General features: G+C 35.8%; 1 protein-coding gene across 1 annotated transcript in view; it reads right to left on the reverse strand.

Moving 5' to 3' along the window:
- TINAG (tubulointerstitial nephritis antigen) overlaps positions 1–24438 on the reverse strand; it is a 91531-nt gene extending 67093 nt beyond the window's left edge. The window contains exons 1-4 of the mRNA XM_004615789.2: positions 24084–24438; positions 16326–16389; positions 15584–15673; positions 10513–10627 (exon numbers count right to left, since the gene is read on the reverse strand). Of these exons, the coding sequence (XP_004615846.2) occupies positions 10513–10627; positions 15584–15673; positions 16326–16389; positions 24084–24438 (624 nt within the window). The remainder of the gene's footprint in view (positions 1–10512; positions 10628–15583; positions 15674–16325; positions 16390–24083) is intronic.
- Between the last annotated feature and the right edge of the window lie 1466 nt (positions 24439–25904).

A 25904-nucleotide genomic window follows, 5' to 3' on the forward strand; every position in this document is an offset into this window, starting at 1 on the left:
TTTGCTATTCAAAACCAGAGCACTTCTAGGAAACCTCTTATAAGAGCATAAAGCTAAAAGAAGTTACCATTAATTTACATGAGCACATTTCTGAGCAATCCTAGATCTCAAAAACAATCTACCAAAACCATATCAAGCAATATATAAACTAAGACTACATTAACAAAGATAAAAGGAAGTTGGATATGATGAGTAAACAGCTTTGATAGTTCTGCACAGTTAACAGTCTGTATAGTTAATAGTCTGTAGAGTTCCTGCAGAGAGCTTGGAGCCACACTTGTTACTGGATGCCAACCATCCTTGTAATTGTGGCTGCAAAATCAACAGCATATAGGTCAGAAAGAGGTGAGGGTATTCGCCTTGCAAGTAGCTGATCCCAGTTCAGTCCCTAATATTGAAGAGTGTTCCCAAGAACAAGAGAATAGGATCCCAAACAGAAGTTAAAAAGAAAAAAGAAAAAAAAAACACTCACGCTATTTTCACTTTTTTTTTTTTTTTGCTTTTTGGGTCACACCCAGCAATGCACAGGGGTTACTCCTGGCTCTGCACTCAGAAATTACTCCTGGCGGTGCTTGGGGGACCATATGGGATGCCGGGGATCGAACCCAGGTCAGCCGTGTGCAAGGCAAACACCCTACCCGCTGTGCTATCACTCCGGCCCCTATTTTCACTTTTCACCTTTTGTAAATGTGAAAATCCTTGGGGACATAGTAGGTAAAGCACTTTCTTTCTATGTGACTGACCTGGGTACAATCCCCACCATCCCATATGGTCACCTGAGCACTGCCAGGAGTGATTCATGAGTGCAGAGCCAGGAGTAACCCCTTAGCATCACTGGATGTGACCCACCCCACCACCTACCACCCCAAAAAGAGATTTATATTTCTTTCAATTAACAGAAATACACATAAAATTGTAGGTCTTTTATAGGAACAAAGTGGCATAATGCAAACTTTCAAAAAATGTGACTTTGGATCACTTTATAATTCTAATGTAATGACATAGTCATGATATTTCTCTTCTGCTCTGTTGAAGCAATAAATATATAACTATTACTTCAAGCACATTTCTGCAGGCTCAAGTTATTTAGAATTTGTTCTCCACATTCCAAAACTTATAAGAATATTTTGCACAGAGGAGCTATTCAATAAATCTCATTAGAATGAAGAGATATATATCTATCAGTACGTTTCATCTCTTATGAAAAAATCAGTTTATCTTTCAGGTACATTACATTAAATTATAATACCAGTGAGCATTTGTAGCTTTATAGATTGGTTTTTTTAAATAATATATATAAATGACTAATCTTTTTCAGTAATACAATAGAGAAACTACAAGAAAATTACATTTTTATTGAAAACATATTCACTAACCCATTAAACCAGATCAATTCTTGAAGCTTGCCTTTTGGATCTTTTGAATTTTTTACCACTTACTTAATATCTGTTTTCTAAAATTAGGCTCATAGATGTGAATTCAAATAGGCACATATTACCAGGCATTTTTATTTGCTTATGATAATATACAGTATGAAAAAATGATCAGTAAATAATGAGTAAATCTATGCCCTATTATCCTATAATTATTACATTCTGTCTGTAGTTAGAGCAATTTAAATAGCATCTAAGTAAAAATGAGTATCATATAAAAATTTCTTTGTAATTGCTGACAGACATCAGTTTTCCATAATAGATTGTCATTGTTGTCAAATAAAGAAAAAGTAAAATATACACATATATGTGCATAATATATGTATGATCTTTAAAAACAAGAGGATTTAAATAAAGCAAAATAATAAAAATCTGGTTGAGGACCTAGTTCAAAGATCTACAGTACATTCTGACACTTGGAGGCCCTGGTTCTATCCCCAGATATTCCCCACAAATGACACAGGAGAAATCCCCAAGCACTGAGCCAGGAGAAGCTCCTGAACACTGCCTGGTCCAAATCAAAAGAGAAAGTACCAAAAGTGTTATCTCCGCAGCCATGTTACAGAAATCCTAAATGACAATGGCTTGATCGTACAAATTTATTGTAAAATATCTTGCTGTAATATTTAATTGCAATTTTGAAAATATTTTAGTCATGATTCAATATTTTTAAATTATCATAAGTCAAATTTATGGGAAATATTTCAGTCTCATTTTAAAATACTTTCATTTAAAAACTGGTGATTAACGATATTGTGAGCAGGACCAGAGAGAGTATAGGAGGGAATCCTTGCATGTGGCTAACCCAGATTTCACCCCACAAAACAAAGGGTCCTCTGACCACTGCCGGGAGTGATTTCCGAGTGCAAAGCCAGGAGAAAACTCTGAGCACCATCGAGTCTGGCCCACAAACTGAAAGGATACTCTGAGCAAATGAAAGAACTAAATTTGATGGAGAATTACACTCACTGGCAAATATTTGACAACAGCTCCAGTTTTAACAAAATCAAATTATCTAACATAATGAAAATTGTCTCAGCTTAAAAATATACTAAGAAACTTCAGGACATTATTCTGATCTAGAAGTTCAAAGCTATACAATAACCACTTTGTGAGTCTTTATCTCTAGTTCTACTTCCCCACCTACATTTAGATATTTGATAACTGAGATGCAAAAGTAGGCAACAGAGAATATCATTCTGTTCTGACCTGTACCACTGACACCCTTGACTTTGAATGTTAAAGAAAATCTTCTAAATTACTTGAGTAGATGGAGCAATACACTAATTTTAAGGAAAATAAGAGCAAAATAAAATTATCATCTTTAACAGATTTGTCTGCATAATTATTTCTGAAGGAGTTATACTTTGGCATGTTGCTAGTTGCTAATCTATATGGTGATATATGCTTCATTTTATTTTTTGTTGTTGTTGGGTCTCTTTTCTTGCTGGTAAAAATCTGGTCATTACAGATAGATATGGAACAACCACTCTTTGAATTATCATATGGTTTGGCACATAAAGGTACTGGGAAATGAACAAGATGAACTCCCTGGGGAACTAAGAGCAGGAAGTATAGAGTGTCATCAAATAAACAAAACTTTTTCAATGCTATTCTTATTCTGTCCTCATTTTTTTCTCTTCAAAATATGAGTCTCTAGGGTTAAGAATACAAAAACAGGGGCTGGAGCAATAGTACAGTGGGTAGGGCGTTTGCCTTGCATGCGGCCGACCCGGATTCTATTCCCAGCATCCCATATGGTCCTCTGAGCACCACCAAAGTGATTCCTGAGTGCAGAACCAGGAGTAACCCCCGTGCATTGCCAGGTGTGACCCATAAAGAAAAAAAATACAAAAACAGATTTGCCCAAAAGTTATAACCTGGAGGCAATGATAACCCCTGTCGATAACAGTTACATTTTTATTCATTGAAGCAAGCAATTTAGAGTTTTACAAATTCATACCTTGATACTGAGAAGGATAAAGCTGGTCCATAAAGACTGTGCAATGGAACTAGCCTGAAACTACGGTCCCCTATCTTCTATGGTCATCCTAAACAGCCAGCTATTTTGCTGCCACATTCTGTATATCTAGTATACGACTCTGTATGCCCAACTGTGCATGAGCACCTTTCTCCTATTAACTAGACATGAATTTCATAAAAGCTCCTAAATTGTTATAAACATATATCCATCTAGCTCTTCTTGACATAGAACCAATGCCCTCTTCTTCTTTTGGAACGAGCTGACTCTAAGCCGTGTCAGGTAAGGCCCTCAATTCAGATAAGTTGCCTCTTCACCAATAAAGACAACCTTGCTTTTTTTTTTGCATTTTTGGGCCACACCTCATTGTATTTAGGGCTTACTCTTAGCTCAACACTCAGAGATCACTCTTGGTGGGCACAATGGACCATATGAGATGCTGGGGATTGAACCTGGGTCAGTCTTGTTCAAGGCACTATACTATCTCTCTAGCCCTCGCTATACTTGTATCATTAATACTTCCTATGAATCCTAGGAATCTCAATCCTGCAGCTGAATCTCAACAAGACGATGCTCATGAAAAACAAACTCGTCCCCAATGCTCCATTTGCTCTCAATGGAATGAACATCTTCAAATGCAGCAGCTATTACCTGGGTCGAGAACTCAACATGAGGAATAATTTGATGCCAGAACTGCGCAGGAGGAAGAGAGCAGCGTGGACTGCCTTCCAGAGTGTCAAAGAAGTGGTTAAGAGGACAAAGAACCTCTGGCTTCAGGCACATCTTTTCGACTCCACCATTCTTCCTGCACTAACATATGCCTCAGAGACCTGGGCCCTATGCAAACAGGATGAGAATGCTATTAGGGTATCCCAAAGAGGAATTGAAAGAGCTATGCTAGGAGTATCACGTCTCACTTAAGTGAGAGAAGGAATCCAGAGTTCTGACCTCCATCGACAGTCAAGAATCATGGATGCTATGTCATTTGCCAAGGCATCAAAAATCAGATGGGCTGGACATGTAATGAGATTCAGAGACGACTGCTATACTAGAGATGTCACTGACTAGATTCCACGGGATGTCAAAAGACCACGTGGCCGCTCACCAACGAGATGGTCAGACCTCTTCGTCAAAACCCTGCATAAATGGTTTGAGGCTCTTCATGTTCCTGGAGTGAGCAGATATCATTGAGTTACACTAGCACTCGACAGGGACAAATGGAGACATTACTGGTGCCCGCTCAAGCAAATCAAAGATCAATGGGATGACAAGTGACAAGTGACATGAATCCTAGATTATATAACCAACCAATCCTAATTTAGCAGGTGTCAAAAAAAAATTATGCTATTTAAGCATACAATTTTGGTTTTTTATCACTCTCGGTTGAGCCAAATCCTTACATTAAAATACTGCCTTTAAATCTACTCAGTCAATATAATATTTCACTGAAGACCAGATTAGCATCAAATAGAAAAAGCACTGCAATTTCAGAGGTGTAACACATAAAAAATTGTGCATTTGGAAATTGATGAATCATGAAATTTTCTAAAATGAATTCCTCAGAATTCTAGTTCTAAGGCATAATAATAGATAATTACAAGAGGAGTAGGTTAATCAAATAGTTGTGAGAAACACTGGTTTTGAAAATTGAATAGATTTTATTCTCACTCACTGCAATGTATTTTATAAAATGTGTTGTGAGATTCTTAAGAAATGGAAATAAAGTTCATAATTTTAAATCTTCATAAGCCAATGCAAAGCATTTTGTTTCATATCATTTTTATTTGAGGCATCAAAGGAATGCTATGTTCTGGAACATACTTTTGAAAGAACCATCTGGAATGGACAGAACTAAGTTTGGAGAAGCCAGAAACACCACATTTATTTTTGAAGATTTTCCCTGAGGTGAACATTTAGGTTCCATCATGCTGTTCAGGTCATGTTCAATTATATCACAGTCTGAGGATCCAACTCTGACTAGTTCAGAAAAACAAAGCTGAAAAAGCAATAGTAATTTGAGAGATAAGACATACTGTTGCAATGTCTTATAGCTGAATACTGAAAGCGATTGGGTATAGATTTTCTCAAATCTACTGAAGGACTTGCATTTCTACCCTGAGAAAACAGGAGAGAAGAAAAAGAAGAAAGGACCTCAGGATATACATGATGATGCTTTGTTGGTCTTTGAATTTTAAGACTCTTGGTTCAAAGATAGCTAAAATACTGAGGGCTTTTAATCCCCCTAGATGAGAAGGATGAAGATGAGCCAATAGAAATCTATACTTGAACAGACTCCACCATACTAACTGGCTATGTCTTTGTGCCATTGCGTCACCAGAATTTGAGGAGACTAATGCCATTCAACCCAGTTCATGTATGTGAAAGTAAAACATTAATTTTATAAAGAAAAAGCTATTTTTGTTCAATATTAAAGAACATAACTATGTAAGTCTATTGTGCACTTTTATAGTTATTGCTCTTGTTTCTAAAACTTCCATTTATAAAAGTAATATAGTCTATAATATTCAAGTAGAAGGCATTTTTCTAATCAAACTAAAAATATCTTAATCCCTTTTTCCTTTAACCAAAGTTATTTCGTCTTTTTTGAGGGGTGGGGGTAGGCAGTGGGTTGGCCCCCTCTGATGCTTCTCAGGAACTATTCCCAGACTGGGATTGGGTTTGTTTCTAGAAATATTCAGTTGACATGTAGTGCCAAGATGGTACACAGAGCTCCTGTATATAAAGCACATACTCTTAGACCTCTGACCTATCTACACTGCACAATAATTAACATTATTTAGGTTAAAAGCTATTGAGATATATATATTGGAAGAGGAAACCCTGTTTTGAGACACTTTTGTAGTGAGACATACACCTTATAACAATTCAGAAAAACCCAAGCACTGTGCATAATAATGGCTGTGCACTATCATAAAACGCAAAATACATATTTGATACCAGAAATATTATATATTTACACATATTATATAATATAAACTTAAGTTACCATATATCTGGTGAAAAAATAATCTGGATAACTAAATACATTTTATTTCTCATCTCAATGATGGGTGATATTTATTTATTTATTTATTTATTTTGCTTTTTGAGTCACACCCGGCAATGCATAGGGTTTACTCCTGGCTCTGTACTCAAGAATTACTCCCGGTGGTGCTCAGGGAACCATATGGGATACTGGGAATCGAACCTAGGTCAGCCACATGCAAGGCAAATGCCCTATCCGCTCCAGCCCCAATGATGGGTGATTTTTAAAGTTATCATTCAATAAATAAAATGTTCTTTAACTAATCATAGGAAAAAGAACACATTTACTTATTACTTACAATTCCAATTAAAACACATAAAAATTTGCATTAAGCAAGTAAGAGAAATACTAGTAAACTATGAATTGAATGCAGCCTTCTGTGCTGACTGTAAGATTGACAGTAAACATCTGTACTGATGAAGATTAGAAGAAGGTATGTTCTGACCCTTAGTGGGGTAAAGGATCATTTTTTACCCCATGTGAAATGTATCTTGCTCTCTCTTTTGATGTATGGATGCGATTGTACCTTGTTTTCCTTATGTCTCATTAGGATGTGAGGAAATCACTTTGGTTTTGATAAAAAAAGAAAAAAAATAAGTAAAACCTGTAGTTAAGCTTGCAGAATTTTAATCGACACTTTGGATTGTACTTTGGAGTATAAATGCAGCCTCAATTTTGGAAGCATCTGTTAAATGGTTTAGAACCCCACTACATGTTACTAGGGCATATTGTGAGGAAATAACCTTCTGTCCTGCTTCCAGTCTGTGTCTCAGCTATTTTGTTACAAACTTGGCTATGACAAGACTAAAGTTATATTTTTATTCCAGTCTGAACAAAGCAGTAGAACACCTTTATTCTAAGTTTATAATGTTTCTGGTCCACGGGGACCAGAGAGATAGTACAGAGAATAGGGAGTTCGCCTTGCATGAGACTAACCCAGGTTCCATTCCCTGCATCCCATATGATCCCCAGAGCTCTCCCAGGACTGATTTCTGAACACAGAGCCAGGAGTAACTCCTAAACATCTCTGTGGGTGATCAAAAAACCTAATTAAAAAAAAGGATTTCAGGTCCTTGGAAAAAATATTTGATATATTGAAATAAGGCTTAGACCATGCAATGACCTATTTTGTACCATAAGGAGACAAAGGCACAGTGATCAGCATTTATGTTCTTAAGCAGGATTATTACCCTTCTAAAAGCCAGCTTCTAACCTAGTCCATACAACATAAAGTTTTAGTGGACTTACAGAAATGGTTCACTCATCTAAGCACTCTAAAATATTTTAGCATAGAACAATTTGAAACACAACCGTCTAACCAAAATATAGCTTTGAAGAATTACAGGTTCAGGGAAAAGTTAGGAGTGGATTGATTGGGCAGCACATGACATAATTCTGACATGGGTGAAGTGAGTCTTCATACAAAAGATGCTCTATGGTCTAGGGTATCTCTGGCAACCCCCATTATGCAATTTACCTGTTTACTTCCTTTCATTCACTGTACTTGAATACAAAAAGAAAAAGTAAATTGTTACATTCTCTTTTCTGTTCTCTCTTAGGACTGTCCACCAGAAAAGGCCTTCAAAATCCTAAATTATTTTGTCCCAATGTCCCACTCTCATTTTTCCTTTTCTTCATTGTTACTGATCACACTTCATTTAAAAAAATTATTTGAATTGACCTAATTTGTATTTAATAAACATATTTTCATATTTATGTGATTATGAAACTGGAACAACTAATATTCCTCTAACTCCTGCTTAGCAGACACTTCTAGGAAGAGTGATTTTAACTGAAACATGAAGCCAGGAATCCAGCTAGGAAAGAGATGAGCTTTCCCAGAAAGCAAGAATGACTCATGACTCGTATTTCCATTCATAATAAAAAAAAAATGAACTCTAATTTTCATTTGTGTGGTGAAGGAAAGGGAGATGTTTTGGAGGAAAGAGATGGTCAGTCTCTCAGCAAACCATTTTAACACGGAGTTCATCCTGTGTTAAAATTGTTTTTCAAACAAAGTAGTGAAAAATATGCTATTCAGAAATTTATCCACAAAAGAACATTCATTCTGCTGTCCTCAGAAGTAATTTGGCACATTGGGGTCCTTTCTATGTAGTCACCAGACTAAGATTAAACTAATTTTAGCTTTCCTGTAGTTACTAGTTCAACTCAGTTCATGTTGACTTTATCTTCTTCCTAGAAGTACGTGTATTTCTGATTTTCTCATAGTTTCTCATATTAGGACAAGACAAAACTTGGATGTGTTTCTCAAGCTGCTGTACCCTGGAAATAAACTACTTCCTGGCCTTACATCAGAAGCAGGTAATTGGAACCGTAACAGGCTAGTTGAAAAATTTTTATTCCTTTTCCAGGAGTACTTGGCAGTTTTATTACATTAATCCATAGCACTAGGTAATCCAATTATCTCAAAGTACTAATCATTATGATTCTTCCTTCAAACATCGCCACAAATACCACCACAGCAAATTTTATGCAAAATAAAAAAAAACCCTCATCAGTCAGTAGATGATTCAAACCTAGATATCCTTTTCTGTGTGATGATAAACACAAATTCAAGAGAAAAAAATAGACTTTATTATTTTCTAAAGATATATAAAATTACAAATTGCAAAATATTGAAATTTAAACTGAGATGTTAAAATAATGTAATCGATATTCTACACCCAAAAGAGAATTTGGTTGACTGAGGCTCCCAATAAAAGCAAAGGAAAGAACAACACAATTCTTATAAAGAGTTGATTTCTTTACTTAAGTGATCCTATCTCCTTTTTCTCCTCAGGTTAAGACAGAATGAAAAAGTAAACAGGAGGGGTAAAAACAATAACTACCTTTTTGGCTGGTTGAACCTAGAGTTAGGACACTAACAATCATTTATCTGAACCATACCTCTAAAGATTTTATGCACTATTAACTGTAAGAAAGATTCAAAACCATAGTCAAGTTTAGATTTTCCAAAAATTCATTCTTATACAAAATGAGACTTTTTTCCCTTCTTTTGAACTTGGATCAGTCAAAACTTCCAGAAAACTACTAACTATTTGGAAGAGAGGTCATTTAAATTGTCCAGATTTTGCAATTTTAGTAATTTTGTGGTGGTTTTTCAGATTTCTTAAACTCAAAAGTATGTGACTTATCTCAGTCTCAACTTTGTGTGTTTGTGTTTAAAAGTACAAGACAATGGAGAACACTCTGAGGTAGAAGAGTATTAGCATGAAAATGCTTTTAAGAGTGCTTCCTTAGCTCACATCTACTCAGTAAACAGCAGCTACTATTATCCTTTTACAAGCCACTTATAATTTAGCCTGTTCCTACTACTGGAATTTGAATTAGAATGATAACTCAGGGAATTATATCTAAAGCAAAGAACTAAACATCTAATAAGAAACCTGTGGGTTTCTAACTCATCCAACTGCAAACAGCCCTGCTTCCTCCAGACGCTGAGAGCACAGAGGCAGCAGACTGATGTCTTCATTGCGGTGAAGCACTCCAGTAGTGGTGAGGCTGCTCTGCCTCTGCCTTTGAGAACCGGAGTTGAATCCAGTCAACATCTCAACTGGAAAATTTAAGTGCTTAAGGTATCACAGGGGCAGGAGGTAAAACTGCCCCTCAAGCTGTTGAGAAGACTAGAGTGTCAGAAGTCTTTTTATACAACATTTCTATTATGACAAGATAACCCTTCTTAATTTTTTTTTATTGGGAAAAAAAACAATGCAATAGTGCAAAGCACAAGAGCATTAAGAAAAATGGGAAATTTTACAAGGAGTTTGTTAGGTAATTTGAAGACATACTTTTAATGGAAATCCTGATGATATGGGAGGATACACCTTACTGATCATTATAGCTCAGTCTGAAATTGCTGGCATTTATTCCATGTGATAATGAGACAAGATAGAAATATTTCATTCTAATGAATTCACAAAATAATGGAAAAAGACAATTGTTTTTTGCGTATATGAACACTCATATACAAACACACAACACACACACACACACACACACACACACACATGCAAAGTCAAAGAAGCACTTACTGTTACTTCATTCATACTTAGAAGCTTGGGGCTAGGTGGCAAGGTACCAAGACGATTTTTGAGACCTTCTTCTAAAGTCATTCCCCAGAATTGGCTGTAGTTCTGAGCTGTCCATCTGCCTTACAAATGAAAGAGAAAAAATATGTATAGGCTATGTAATATCACTTTTATAAAAATGTGTTCATTTTAACTTCTGAGATTATGCAGATACTTTCTTCACAAAAATGGGAACCATGACTGGGAACCAGATATTCCTTAATATTTGGTTCATTATGGATTACTCTAATAGTGAAGTATATGAGACACTCTTCTTAAATTAGGTCCATTTCAATTATGTTAATGACTCACAGAAGAGATCAAAGCTATATCAAAATAGACTAAATTTTAGAGTATCATCTACATAAAGGCATAAGTAGTAATAAGGTCACTATATGCACTTTCTTTTAAATGTCATTAAATATGTTTTGGAAATTTAAATGCACAAAAATGTACTTTCAGATTAAGTTGGTAATGTTTTATTTATCATTTAGATCCAATCTGAAAAGAAGTTAGCCTTGTTAAAAGATGATTCCATAAAAAAAGAGATTATACCAGTGCTAATTTATTTTATTCAATGTTATTAAACTGTTTTATTAAGATACTGAGATACTATATCATATTAAATGATGTAATTTATGTTAATGCTCAATAATCTCTTCTTAATAACATTACAAAATAGGGGTCAGAGATATGCTACAGCAGGCAGGCACTTGCCTTGCATGAAGTTGAACAGGATTTGATCCCAGGCACTCTATGTGGCCCCCTGAGCACTGCCAGGAGTGATCCCTAAATCCAGAGCCAGGAGTAAACCTTGAGCACAAATGAATATGGCCCCAAACCCCAAAATAAAATTTATAGAAATTAGATAATAAACAGTGCACAATTTGTGTGTTTCCATATTAGAAATTAAAAACAACATTCCTTAGGTGATGATGGGAGGTAAAAAATGAGAATGATAAAAGTATATAATATAACTTAACCAATAGATTTATCTACAATTTAAGGACAATATATTTTCAGTACTTAAATTTAAAGTTTCTCCCATTGTATTTATTGCCAAAATTACTTATAATGTTATAGACATGAATTATTTACTATATAGCATGATTTTCTATATTATGTCTAGCAAGCCAACCTACTTCTACAGATTTGTTCTTTTATAAAAACTTAAGCAACTCTCAGCTATAATCTTAAAGTGTAATCTCCACAATCTAAAGAATTTTATTTAGGAAAGCTCTAAACATATATATTAAAGTATTATTTATGTCATCACTAAGATCATAGAAATAAATTCCTCTGTATTTATAGGCATATACCTTAAAAACACTGAAAGATATAAATAACCTCATTTTGTGAAATTTCATTAATGGTAAATCAGAGTACAAAAAAATCAAACATAAGTCTACCAAAAGGAACTGATACATTTTATAAAAAAGAAAGTGATTTCTATGCTCAGCCCAGAAGAATGAAAATGAGTTTGATGGACAGATGTGGAAAAAAAGAGAGCATTTATTTGAAATAAATCTAATTCTAGAGCAAAGTTTGCAGACTTGAAATAGGATAGTGTATTTAAAAAGAAACATATAAGTTAGATGTTTCCACTACAAGAACAACTGGGAAATAGGATTTAAAAAATGTAAAAGATGAGTGGGTAATGAAGCATTTATACCAGATTGTTATTTATGGTAAGAAATAAAATTCTATAATTGGATATGCCAAGCCAATAGAGTATCACTAAGGATTTTAACATGAGTGGCAGAATCACAGCTTTGTTTTAGAAAAATAATCATAAGAGTGTGACTGATAAGACTGAATCTTGGTGAAATTGAAAAAAGAAAGAAAAACGTACTATTTCAAACTTGACCTGATAAAGAAATTAAAGTGAGTATAGCTTAAAAGAAATAACAAATAAATATCTGAAACTTTTATTTTTAACATTTTAAGAGCTTATTGATAGAGAACAGAAGATGAATGCTAACATCTTATTTTCTAGTGTGAATAACAAGATAGAAGGGGGGGTGTGATAATAACCTAAAATGGGTTAAAGAGATCAGTTCTTTCAAATGGGGAAGATTGATGATGTTGAAGAGAATATGAGAAATTAAGAGCAACATGTATAGTAAACTATACTTTGAATTCATAAGCAATACAAAATTCATAAATGTGATGGATTAAAAATGACCAAGAATTATTTGTATCAAGATGAGGTCAATTTAGGTTAGAGCAGATAGGAAGTTTGATCCACACAAGACTGGTCTAGGTTCACTCCCCAACACTCATTATTGCCCATAACCCCCACCTGGAACTGTCTCTGAGCACAGACATGAGTAAATCCTGAGCACTATCAAATATGCCCCATTCCCCAAAGAAGTTCCCCCAAAATGAGTTCAATTTTCAGAATTTTCTGAATGGCCTAATGGCTTGCTTTTTCTCAGTTGAGAACAATATTACTTTCCACCAGGAATCTCGAGAAAGACTTCATGACTTTCATCCAGTCCCACTATTGTCCTGTCACTACATGAAGTCACTTAGGCTAGTCTACTACAGGTAGGTAGGCTACCAATACCCAACCCAACTGCAGACATGAGAGGAATCCCATGTCAGTTCTGCCTTGGCTCTGGAGGTCTACAGATGCAGAAAAACCCTAGATTAGTCTCAGCCAAATTCATTCCAAACTGCTGATGTGAATAAATGAAAATCACATGGTGATTTTCTGGACCTATAGAAGATAACTGAAACATATATCTAGTTCTTCTTCTAATGTGTTGATTTATTTAAACATGTGTATGTGAAATATATATTTCACAAGGATTTTTACAAAGATCATATGGTCACTATATAGGTAAATGGTAGGCTGTTTTAAGACAGAAATTAGTTATTTGTGTTGTCAGTAAGTCAACAGTGAAAGCATGTTTTGTTAGCAATGATGGAATCAAAATAATGCAAAGAATAAATGAGTACTGAGTAGATTTCATATGATGACTGAGAATTTGGATCTAAAACAGGAGCAAAATATGAGAAAGAAACATAAAGCAAAGGTTATACATATTTATAAATAGGTTAAGTTGAAAAGTGCTTTAATAATATTGTATTGATTATTCTATTTTCACACAATTTGAACCTTAGGAATAAAAAGTAAGAATTAGAATTCTAATTGCATTGGAGAACTTTCCCTGTCTTCTTTTTTTAAAAAATTTTATTGAATCACCGTGAGACAGTTACAAGCCTTCGCGTTTGGGTTACAATCACACAATGATCAAACACCCCGGCTCTGTGCTCAGAGACCACTCCCAGTGATGCCTGAGGATCACGTGGGGTGCCAGTATCAGGTCAGTTGCACAAATCAAGTGCTCTACCTGTATATTACTTTTCTAGCCTCTGAGAAGAAAATTCTTTCTTTCAAGGAAATCAGCATTTCTGAGAACTTCTGTACTCACATGATTTTCATTCTTTTCACACTTCTTTAGACTACAGTTTCTTATAGATTTTATGATACAAAAAGACAGCTTGATTAGGGTTTCTTGCAAGTGTGTGCTTGTTAGGTCAAGCATTTGAATGCTTTTAGGAACCTGTTTCAGACCATTTCTCATGATGATGCATATTTTTATCTTCTTTTAGTGATTTATAACTTACCAACAGAAAACTATAAATAGTATTTCCTAAAAAATACTGAAATTATTATCATGGTATCTGAAATACTGGTTAAGTATACATACAAAAATTAAGAATAGTTTAAAAATATTGTCGTCAAGTGTAACTTCTAGATTTTATGTGATCTAAGAAAATCAATGGTACATTAACATTTAATGCCTTCATTGTTCTAGTAAAAATACATCTCATGTATAGGAAGAAATTATATTTCTAATTTTTAAAAACATGCATTCATGATTACCTCACTTATAGTGCTGGCAGCAGATAATCTCAAACAAAGGTCTTCCTAGAACACAGAAAATGTTCTCCAAAAGATAAGACAATCTGATTAAGAGCAGAGAAAAAACTCTGTATCAGATACCAGTGAGCCTAACTCTCTTTTTTGTAGTTAAGAAAGCCAATGTATGTACATACCTACAGCACTATTCACCTCTATATCATTGGAATAGTGATTAATGCACTACACAATGGTTTAATCTCTTAGAGATCATGAGTTTTTTCCAGCATTTTAGTGTTAATAATTGCTATCTTTAATTTACTAGAAAACTGAGTGGCTTGGCCTGTCTTTTGACTCAACTGTAAATAAAATTGGTTAGGTATCAGTCAGGTTAAGAAAACTGCCTAGGTGGACTGGTTAGTAAAAAAATTATAAAGATAACCCTTTTAAGGTCAGGTTCTAATCAGAATAGCAAACTCTGTGATTGACTGGGTCAAGGCAACAGCAAAAGGAAGCTATTAAACCAAATCCATTAATTTGCATGCTTCTTAATTTTGCATGAATACTTATCTAATGTAAAGCTCCCTTCATTCAATTTACTCCCACTATGACAAGATCCTTCCTGTCATATATCTTCTTTCTGATTTTTGAATTTTAATATGTGTTACTTAATGTGAATCTTTGTTTATCTCACTTTTGCAGTCCATTTCTCTCTTTTAACTTCTTGCCCACTCTTCTTCTGATATTATGACCATGTTAAGAAATCATCATCATCATCATCATCATCATCATCATCATCATCATCATCATCATCATCATCATCATCCTGTTGATCGTCGAATTTCTCGAGTGGTTTCAGTAACGTCTCCATTTGTCCTAGCCCTGAGATTTTAGAAGCCTCTCTCTACTCGTCCTTCCCAATGCTGCATTAGAGGCTCTTTCAGGGTCAGGAGAATGAGACCCAGCTTGTTACTGGTTTTGGCATATTAATGCACCATGGGGACCTTGTGAAACTCTCCCATGTTGGCAGAAAACTTCCGGTAGTTTGCCAGGTTCTCCAAGAGGAGAAGTAGGCTATAAGATATATGTTAAGAAATAACTATAGGAAATATGTTATTTAAAACCTGGGCATGCTAAGAAGTCTACAAAGCAAGATTTTCTCACCCATAGTCTCCTTTATTGATATGTTCGATTAATTCTGGTTGAACAAGGCATACATTCTGGGAACATCTCCACTGTTGTCCTGAGCATGTGCTGTAAATATATACAAGTAAGAAAAACATTCAGCTTTTATGGAGTACATTTCCAAAATTATTGCCCAGAGTTTCACACCAATAAGGTATAAAACATATTTTGATTGATATTTGTCATATGACTATTTGATTTTTGACCAAAGTAAATTGTGAGACATGCACTAGCTACCAATTTACATTCTCTCATTTTCTAATCCAAGCAATTGACAAATAAAATTACCACAGATTGATTGAGGTTTGAAAATATAGTATCATTTAGATTATTTTTATTTGTAAATTTTCAGCAAGATAATTCCCTCATAGCAACCTGCTTTTGTGGATACAAATACATTCTTAGAAGAAGAAACATAATTTGCAAGTAGATCAGAATGTTCCCAATTTAGAGATAAATGTATGTATGTTTGCTGTGTGATGAATTTCACTATTATGAACATTAAACTCAGTCACTAAAGATATGGATACCCATGATCATATTTTTTAACATTTATTAAAATAAAGTTGTAATAAATGGTTAAAGAATTACAGATTTATGCTATCTTATTATTGCTGATTATATCTGTATATTGAAATACAAGCTTTGTTTTACAAAGTCTTTTTTATTGGAAAAAAGCATAGATAGTAAAATTCTGTTTGGTGTCACTTAAATTCATTACCAGGAATTACAGTTTTCTTTAATAACCGATCCTTCTTTATAATGTTGTCCATTTCTGAGGCAACCTGTCAATACAAAAAATAAACAAATAAAAATAATTTCATTAAGATAACCTATTTTTACTATTAAGATAAAAAGAAAACCTATTTAAATAACGAGTAATCTAAAACTGTGTTTTGCTTTTCAACTATGCATAAATATTGCTTCTGATCCAACTGAAAATCTGATGTGTCAAAATTTATATGTTAAATACTTCTGTGTGTTTTCCATGAACTTTTGTTTTTAAATCCCTTATTAAATTCCAACACAGAGGATTAATAACACATGAGAATAGCATAACAAGAAATTAATTACTAGCAACCCTTAAAATTATGTGTTTAGAGACTAGAGAGATAATACAACCAACTGGTTTGCTCCCCAGAATGACATCTGATCTCAAAGCACTGCCAGAGTGACTCCTAAGCACAAAGCTAGAAGTAAGCCCTGGGCATTATCAGGTTTGGCCCAAAAGTAAACAGGAAACAATGTGTTTATATAGGTAAGCAATTAAATGGTACATCTATGTAAGTCATTTCACATTCAGAAATGTTTTATAATAGCTAGTCCAATCCCGTTCTCATCGATTTGTTCGAGTGGGCACCAGTAACGTCTCTCATTCTGAGACTTATTGTTACTGTTTTTGGCATATCCAATATGTACGGGTAGCTTGCCAGGCTCTGCCCTTCGGCTCCATACTCTTGGTAGCATGCCAGGCTCTCCGGGAGGGGCGGAGGAATTGAACTCAGGTTAGCCATGTGAAAGGCAAAAGCCCAACCGCTGTGCTATTGCTCCAGCCCAATAATAAAAATAATTACATTTGACTAGGACAAATAGCTCAAGTTTTGAAAAAAATAATCATTAAGCATTCATTTTCATTGAATTCACATTACAAAGCTATATCTTACTTTTTCTTCAGAATTGTAACAGGAGGAAAATTCATAAGTCCTTTGTGTTTTTCAACTACTAATAAACCAATTGCTAACTAATCTGCCAGGTTATTTAACTATTCTAGAGCTCAATAATGAATCATTATGAAAAACATTAGTAAGATCATGTGTAGCTCCCTGATCACAAACTAAACCCCTTTCAGAAAATCATTTATGCAAAAATGAAATTCATACTGAATTAGTAAAATGGCAAATTTCATTACTTTATCAAGTTAAAATCTTTTATTGACATAAACATGTAATTCATATATCACAATGAAGCCTAATGAATTCTAACTTTTACTCAAAAAATTCTAAGAGGAAATATATACATGTAGGATATTTTGCAAGGAGTCTGTTTAATGTCAAAAAGCAACTTAAGATATTCATTATCTTTTATTTTTTACAAATATTGGTATATAAGGACAGGAGCCAAACCCAGGGGTTAGGAACATATGTCCACATGCAAAAGAACTTGAATTTGATCCCCAGCACTACATGGCCCTCTCTCTACTGGAACTCTGGAGGGAAGACCATTCAGCACTGCCAGGTAAAGAGCCGCTGCCCCTGCCAGGGGCCTAGCATTGAGCATCTTGGCCCGTTGGCCAGGTATTCCTGGGAAGGCCTCTGGGTCCCTGAGAAGTTCTTAGGGCACCCCCACCCAAATAAATGATTTCATATAAAATATATTAAAAGTACCATGCAAAAAATTATATTTTTGCAGTTTAGGAGTCTGATAAATGAAATCTAAAATTTGTTCAATAGCATGTATCCACCTCTTTCCCAAGTATTTTTGACATTCCACAATTATGGAAAAGAAAATAAAAACACTTTGTCCTAGGTCACAGGCTTTTTGATGGAGCAAATTCAAGGGGAGAAGTAGATTTAATTTCTGTGCTTGGGGTGGGAGCACCCAAGTTGTGAACAGGAGGTACGGGGGCCCCACTGGCAATTCTCAGCTAATCTGGCAACTAGTTAATTGAATATTCGAGGCTGGGTGTGCTACTCGGGCACTGTGGTGCCAAGTATAAAGCAATGCTCTGATGACCAGGTACTATCTCTCAGTCTCAGGACTTAAATTTGCACCAAACTCAGAGTTCAACTTACTGTCCAGGGTTGTACAACTTTAATAACTGAATCTACACTTTCTATGTAACTTAAAGAGATATAAAAATTCTTTGTTCCCTAAGAGCACCATAAAATTTATGAAATTTAAGTTTTCATTCAACTTGGAGTCCAGGGAAGAACTCCTCTGGCTATTTTTAAAGACAGAGTGAGAGACAATAATCAAAGCCAATGTAGTCAAAGCAATGAACCTTATTTGTCCAATGTACCAATCTAATAGACCCAAAGGAAGAAAGGCTTCCTTTCTGTGGGCTTCTCCCACAGAACCTTCAGCTGATAATTGTGGTCAAGAGAATTCCATCAATTCCATCATCAGACCTAGCTTATAGCTAGTACTAAATACAGTTTAGAGTAGTTTTATTCATTGGTCTTCCTTCCATAATGTCAAGTCAAAGTTCTCTATGACAAACCATGTTCTCTGTAGTCTCTCTTGAGAGTTAACCTCTGAAACAAAAGCCATAATCACATGGTTAAAGGAGTCACAATCTGTGGGCTTCTAGACAAAACAGAACACTCCTGTCCTGCAGACCCTCCCAAAAGACAATCCCTAGTCCCCACACAGCTCTTAGAGGTCTAAGCTCTGTCAGGGTCCTGGCCAGTCAACCCTGACATATGGGTAAGATCCCCCAGCCACCGGACTTACTCCCTATTAGGAGAGGGAGTGGGAGAGGGAGAAGCCTCTGCCCTGCCCCTCATTGCACCGCGGTCACCCGCACTGCCAACACTGAGAAAGAACCACGCAGAGAGGGGAGAGCTGGAGGTCAGACAACTCTCATTTTTATTAAGCTCACATACCAATATTTAAAGAAGAAATTTTAGGGAGGAGTGGGCAGGATGAACACCTGGTTATCAGCTCTGGAGTAAACATTTTGCTAGGCCCTTTACAGATGTTAATTAATGATTTATGTTCCCTCCTTTCAAGGCTAGGTATGCTTAGCTCAGACAAGTGGTGACTTTCAAGTTTCATCCCACTATCTCCTCGACCAGGGAGCTCTTCTGGGTGGAGTGCTGGCACAGGGCCTTCGGGCCCTGTTTGAAGAGAGCCTGTTTCTGTCTCTAAGGGCAGGGGATTTGGCCAGGGTCTCAGGCTAGCTGCTAAGACCCCAACAAAGCTCTACGTTACATGGCTCCCGCTTCAAATCCTCAAAAACTAATCCCCATAAAATTTATAATAAAATAATTTTAAGGCCTTATCATAACTCTAAGGCCTTTCCCTATCATACTATTAATTTGGGGGAATCCTCTAGTCTTTTAGTATAAATTCAGTTATTGGTGTTGTCAGGGTTCCCAGAAAAATGAAGACGTGCATAATAGTTTTGAGGATAAAGCAAAGTGAATGGACAAAATATGGAAGTAGAGCTAATCACCTTTATTTCATCCATGGATTGAATTAGGACGGTACTGAATTTGGGGAGTAAGGAAACAGAAGAATTAAAGTTGTCACCAGGATTTTGGTTTGAGCAATAAATAGGTGGTGAAGCTATACTTGAAATAAGTAATAGCGTCTAGGAAGAATTCAAATTAGTTCTGCTTTATCTACTTTTGATTAACTCTAAATTAGACAACCTTTAAAAGATGTCAAATTAAATTTGCAAAATTCCAAGTCAAGACTGATGTGTGAATTTGAGAGAAGGAAGCACACACTCTTTTACTTTCAAGCCTTGAGACTTGATTCCTTTTCAGTGAGCATACCTAGGTAGGAACTGTCATTCAAGACTGAACGCATATGCAAGGTGAATGGAAAAAGAATGCTCTCTGCTGTGAAGAGAAAGGGCACTCAGGAATGATGGGTCTTGGAAAGTAAGAGAGGAATATTTCAGAAGATTAGGGATGGTCAACTGTAAAGTATACTGAGAGATCAAGAAAAGAAGGTCATCTAAATATTGAAATCGGTGCACCAAACTAAATACCCAGCTAAGACATATTTTCTAGAGGACCAGTATGACAGGAAACAAAAAATGTTCCTTCTGACATTTTATTCTTGGAGGCAAAAGCAAATGATACAGTAGATGGCTACAGACATGGGGTCAATGGAAAACTTCTTGACAATAAGGGGGCTCAAAACACAAAGTAAGACAGAAACAGAGAAGGGAAATAAGAGAGATGAGGAGACAAAGAGAGGAAGGAGAAAAGGAGGAAAATGACTGAAGTGGATGAATTAACTCAGTTGGTGAGGAGAATACAGAATTCCTAGTGGCTTAATAGTTTCTCATTGATGTCTGAAGAATCTCAAAGTAACTTAGTCAAGTTACACATATACAATCTTGACTGAAAATAAAGGTAATGATAGTTTACGGAGTAAACTAGTAGGCCTATTAGTTTTATAAAAATGATAATATGTCTTTAATTTATGTTAATTGTTGTGGGGGCACTGCTGGAGGTGCTCAGGTTGGGGCTATGGGGTACACACAGTTTCAGGGATCAAGCTCAAGACCTCATACATGCAAGGTATGTGCTCTAAAACTTGAGCTATGTGCTGCTTGTTATTTTCCTTTGCAGGATCACTGGGCAGTGCCCCAGACATGCTTCTGGCTCTATGCTAAGGGATCTCTTCTGGAAAGGCCCAAGGGAATATATACTGGTGGTGGGGATTCAAGCCCATCAGTTGCACGAAAGGAAAACACTTTATTCTCTGTCATATCTTTCTAACCCTAATGTGTTAAAAATATTTGTGCTGGTCTAAACTTCACTTTAGGGAAGGCAGTTCATTGCGCTCTTCAGGAATGTACTTTCCAGTGCTGTTTGGTTCTATTCCTTTGAAAGATCAGACTCCAGGTTGACACCTACCAGAGCTTACCGTGTTTGTCTTTTGAAAACTACTACAATATCAGTATAATTAATGTCAGAAATGGAATAATCAGCAAAATTAATAGGTTTAAAATTAGCAGAATGAATATGTGATCAATTCATATTGGTTAAATTAATAGTCTATGTAGATAAATCTAGTACAGAGGTTCAGGTCTTTCATATTGGCAGTTCTGAAATGATCCTGGGATCACTTAAAGTCCATGAGCATCACCACGATTGAGCCCTTACCACAGAGCCAAGAGTAAGCCCTGAGCATGACCAGGTGTGCCTCCTCAAAAAAAATGAAATAAAATAGTGTAGAATGTATATTCAATGTTATTAGCTAAAATTTTAGTATTACACCTCCATTATTAGACCCCATAACTGTATGTACTCTTCAATTCAAAAGCCTTTACTCTTAGATCTGTGTACCAGGATTCGCCTTCTCTGTTAGAGAAGGGCCCATATTCAGAGCACTAGTACAGCAAGTAGGCTGTTTGCCTGGCATGAGGCTGACCCAGATTCAATCCCAGGCACCATCTATGGTTCCAAAGGCCACCACGAATGATTCCTGAGTGTGGATCCAGGAATCAACCCCAAGAACCACTGGGTGTGGTCCTTAAATATAGCAAAACATAAATACATAAACAAACAGGTCCATGTACAGCCACTAGGTAAAATTTCTCATTCTCTGTGATCTATTGAAAGGGTAACATAATTATAGCTTTGTAGAATTTCCAATGAATCTTTTATACAAGGGGATTTAGACACATCTACAAGAACAGGGACTTGAGACTTCAAGACTCTACATAGGTTGCATGAATTGGTTTGTATCATCTTACTGAAATAACTATTGTTGTAAGTATCAGTATGTAAGGCAGAATTTGGATGGTGATGTATCTTCATTATAATGGAGTTAAGGAGGTTGTAAAGGAATAAGGCCCATCTAATTCAATTATGTCAGCCATTTACAGACATTTTGTAATCAATGCAAACATAAGAATAATCAAATTAGCTTAGGTTTGTTGACAACAGATGGTGTACTACATTCTACACTAAAATCTGCTAAGCCCAAAGATTCTGTCTAGAAAATCCACGCTAATTTTGTTTCAGACTCTGTTTTACACATATGACTCTGGACATTCTTTAATCACCAGAAGTTAAATCAGGATGGAAGAAACATAGCACTGTAGCACTGTCGTCCCATTGTTCATTGATTTGCTCGAGTGGGCACCAGTAACATCTCCATTGTGAGACTTGTTGCTGTTTTGGGCATATCAAATACGCCATGGGTAGCTTGCCACGCTCTGCCATGCAGGCAGGATATTCTCGGTAGCTCGCTGGGCTCTCTGAAGAATTGAACCCAGGTTGGCCGCGTGCAAGAAAAACACCTTACCCACCGTGCTATCGCTCCAGCCCAGAAGAAACATAAAAGACAGAGATTTACCAATGTTCTACTTCAAGTTTATACAAGATTATTAAGGATTAAAAAACTAATATAATACACAGAGTCAATGGCTAAAGGAGCTTCTGGGTAGATGCAGTTAAAAAGAAGTACAAATTACCATGGAACTAGATATCTTAAAATATTTAATAGACCAATGAATGAATAAATTACAGAATCTCATAGAAGTGTTGTCTGATGCATTCAAAGAAATAGTATGAATTGCTATTTATTTCTCTTCACATTCTCATGATGATCTTTTATTATTCAATTTTGCAAACTTTTAAAATAATAAAATACACTCTTTTTTAACTACTTACTATCATAAGCAGATAAAAATATTCATTTAGAGTACTAGTAGTCTAATGTGACTTTTGACTATTAAATAAAATGATGAATTTCTTGCCTCCATAATTAATATAATAAAAATTACACTGGTAACATAATTTCTAACTAAAACATGACCCTACATTAAAGACTTAGAAAAATTCTAGTTTTCAAGCAAAAAAGGACATTGTAGAAACAGTAATTACTTTTCTTAATGGATTATCTCAAAAGAAAAGTCCAAATATATTTTAGCTCATCAAAGCATAGCAGATTTTATAAAAATATAACTCAACACTATTAAGTCAACTCTATTCCAACTTTCCTTGGCCAGTTCTGATCATAGAGTGAAAACTCTATACTGAACTTGCACATGTGAGGCCCTGGGTTTGATCCCCAGTACCAAAAATCTTTTAATTTATATCCATCTACTCAGCTTAGACTTTAAAAATTATTATATATGATACCTTCTTCTGCCTTTACAATTTAATAAACCCAAACTAGCAAAAGAAAACAAAATAACTGCAATAATTTTTTGGATAATGAGCAGTGAAGGAGACTAATTTATTTTGCTTCTGTAGTACTTTGCAGGCAGTTCTATGCCACAAATCCTAAAATGCACTTCAGCCCATGAAATAAGTAAAAAAATGTCACATGAATTGAAATATTACCAGAAAAATGACTCTCATGAGATTCTCAAAGACAGTTTTTTATTTTCAGCTGCCTTGGTCATAGACTGCTACCAGTGCACAGATGTAGGAAGGCTGAATCAGGGAGGATCCATTTAAAACCAGCTTGAGCCTCCTGATATTCTTGCATTTTTGCAAAGGAAATAGAGAAAGACTTAAACTATTTCTTATATGACTGTTCAAACAGTATCTACAGCCTAATATTCATGGTTATCAGACAAAAAATTTCTTGATGGTTTTCATCTAATGCATCTAAATCAATTATTTAGCAATCCAAAGAAATTAATCTACAACCACAATATTCAGTATTCATTTCTTGAGAATGAAAGAGGGAAAGAAAGAGGAATAGGAGGGAAGGAAGGAAAGATAGAAAATAAGACCTTGTTATGAACAAGGATAATGCTGAACACATCCCCAAATCCTACCTTCTGGATACCAAGGGTTTGTGTGAGGAGGCCATTCTTTCTCTTCATGACAAAAGGACTTGTAATCAGGACAGCAATCAGAATTTTCCCTCTCACAGAATTTATCACAGTAACACACTGCGTTCATCTCATAGAACTGAGCAACACAGCCATCATCTCTGTCTTCACAACAACCAAAACTTCTACAGTATTGACCTCTGAAAATGGCTCTTTTGAATCGTGTACCTTCGGAAATGGTGCGGTTCCTACTGAAATCAGCTCCTAGGTCTGCGGCTCTTCCAGATAAATGGTGCTTCTCTGTACAAATTCCCATGGTCAGGTAGTAAAAGATTAAGACCTTATATCCAGACCACATTTTCTAAATATCTAGTATGGCTTCCACTTGCTGTTATATGCAGTATCCTTGGCCTCAATGGCTTTCCTTTGAGCCTGAATTCTAATCAGAAGACAAGCAAGCCTGAATCATGATTCTTTACCTGAACAGAGTATACTTCAAGCAGTTAAACATTAATCAAGAATTCCAATGTTTGACCAAGATAAGTGTTCGAAATACAGTGTTATCATTCCTCCAAAGTTAAAAATGTATATTTCATAGAAAAAAAGTCATCACCATAAACTCAGAAAATGTTATGCAAAGAAAGTGTATTGAGTATTTCTTGCCTTTACAAAAATCCATATTCTAAAATCCAAAATCTCACGGGAATACACATAGCCCAAATTATGGCTTCAGTAGGCATTGGCAGGTATATGAAATTCAAAAGTCAAAGTCACAATTATTCATGTATGTCTCTGCAGCTGAAATCCAAGCTCTTGTGAAGCTGGCTGCTGGTATGTCACATCTTTAACAGTTGCTTTAAATCATGCCCAGTCACATGCTGGCTTGATTTCCCATCTTTACCCCATTTACCTACCAGAAGCATTTTGAATTCAAGGCTTAGTGGGGCTTAGTTTGCCTTGAAATTCCCTGAGGGGGACCTTAGTTCTCTTCACCTGGGTCCCTGTTTTGCCTCTGTGTGAGAACTTCAGCATCAGAAAGGCAGCCAATGTCATAGCTCTGTGTGGAACAGGAGAAGGGGTTGGGAGCTGGGGAGGTGGGGTGGAATTGTGAAGGAAACTCAAAGGTCAAGACGTCTTTCCTGTGTCTGTAGAGCCGTGTGTTTACATTGGATTTCGCTGCACCGCATTTATTCATTAACTACAATAACTCCCTTTGGCTTGGGATAAATAACCAGCAGACGGTGATTCAGCAAAAGTGGCTGAGGCACCTGGTGGTAAGGGCTCTTCTTAACAACCTGAAAACCTGGACTCTGGTTCTTCAGTGACTGCTCAGTCCCCTTGATGACCTGAGCTCATATTTCCTTTTCGAGTAACCAGCTCTTTTCTTTGAAGAGGATCATTTTCTCCAGGAATACTTTATAATTCAACCCTTTACATATTTTCTGGACTTTGCTCTGAAATTATGATGGGATTTTATAGTCAATATCTTTTTTTCACTTTCTGTGGCATCTTTTGCTCAGTCTGTAAGCCAGTATGAATCTATTTTATCATGCTTAATATTACATCATCATATTGCCATTCTTCATAATCCTCTTTCTCCCCAATCCAAAAATTTTCTGCTGCCATGAGTATATACCAAAGAGATAGGAAAGTGGGTTCCATCTCCAGCATCCCATGTGGTCCCTCAAACCCAAACAGGAATGATCCCCATGTGCAGAGCCAGGAGTAAGCCCTGAGCATTGCTTGTGTGGCCCCAAAACAATCAACAACAACAAAATCCTGTTCTTTTGTCCTATCTACTCTGTCAAAACTTCCTGGCATCCA

The sequence above is a fragment of the Sorex araneus genome, chromosome X (genome assembly GCF_027595985.1).
Source record: "Sorex araneus isolate mSorAra2 chromosome X, mSorAra2.pri, whole genome shotgun sequence".
NCBI lineage: Eukaryota > Metazoa > Chordata > Mammalia > Eulipotyphla > Soricidae > Sorex > Sorex araneus.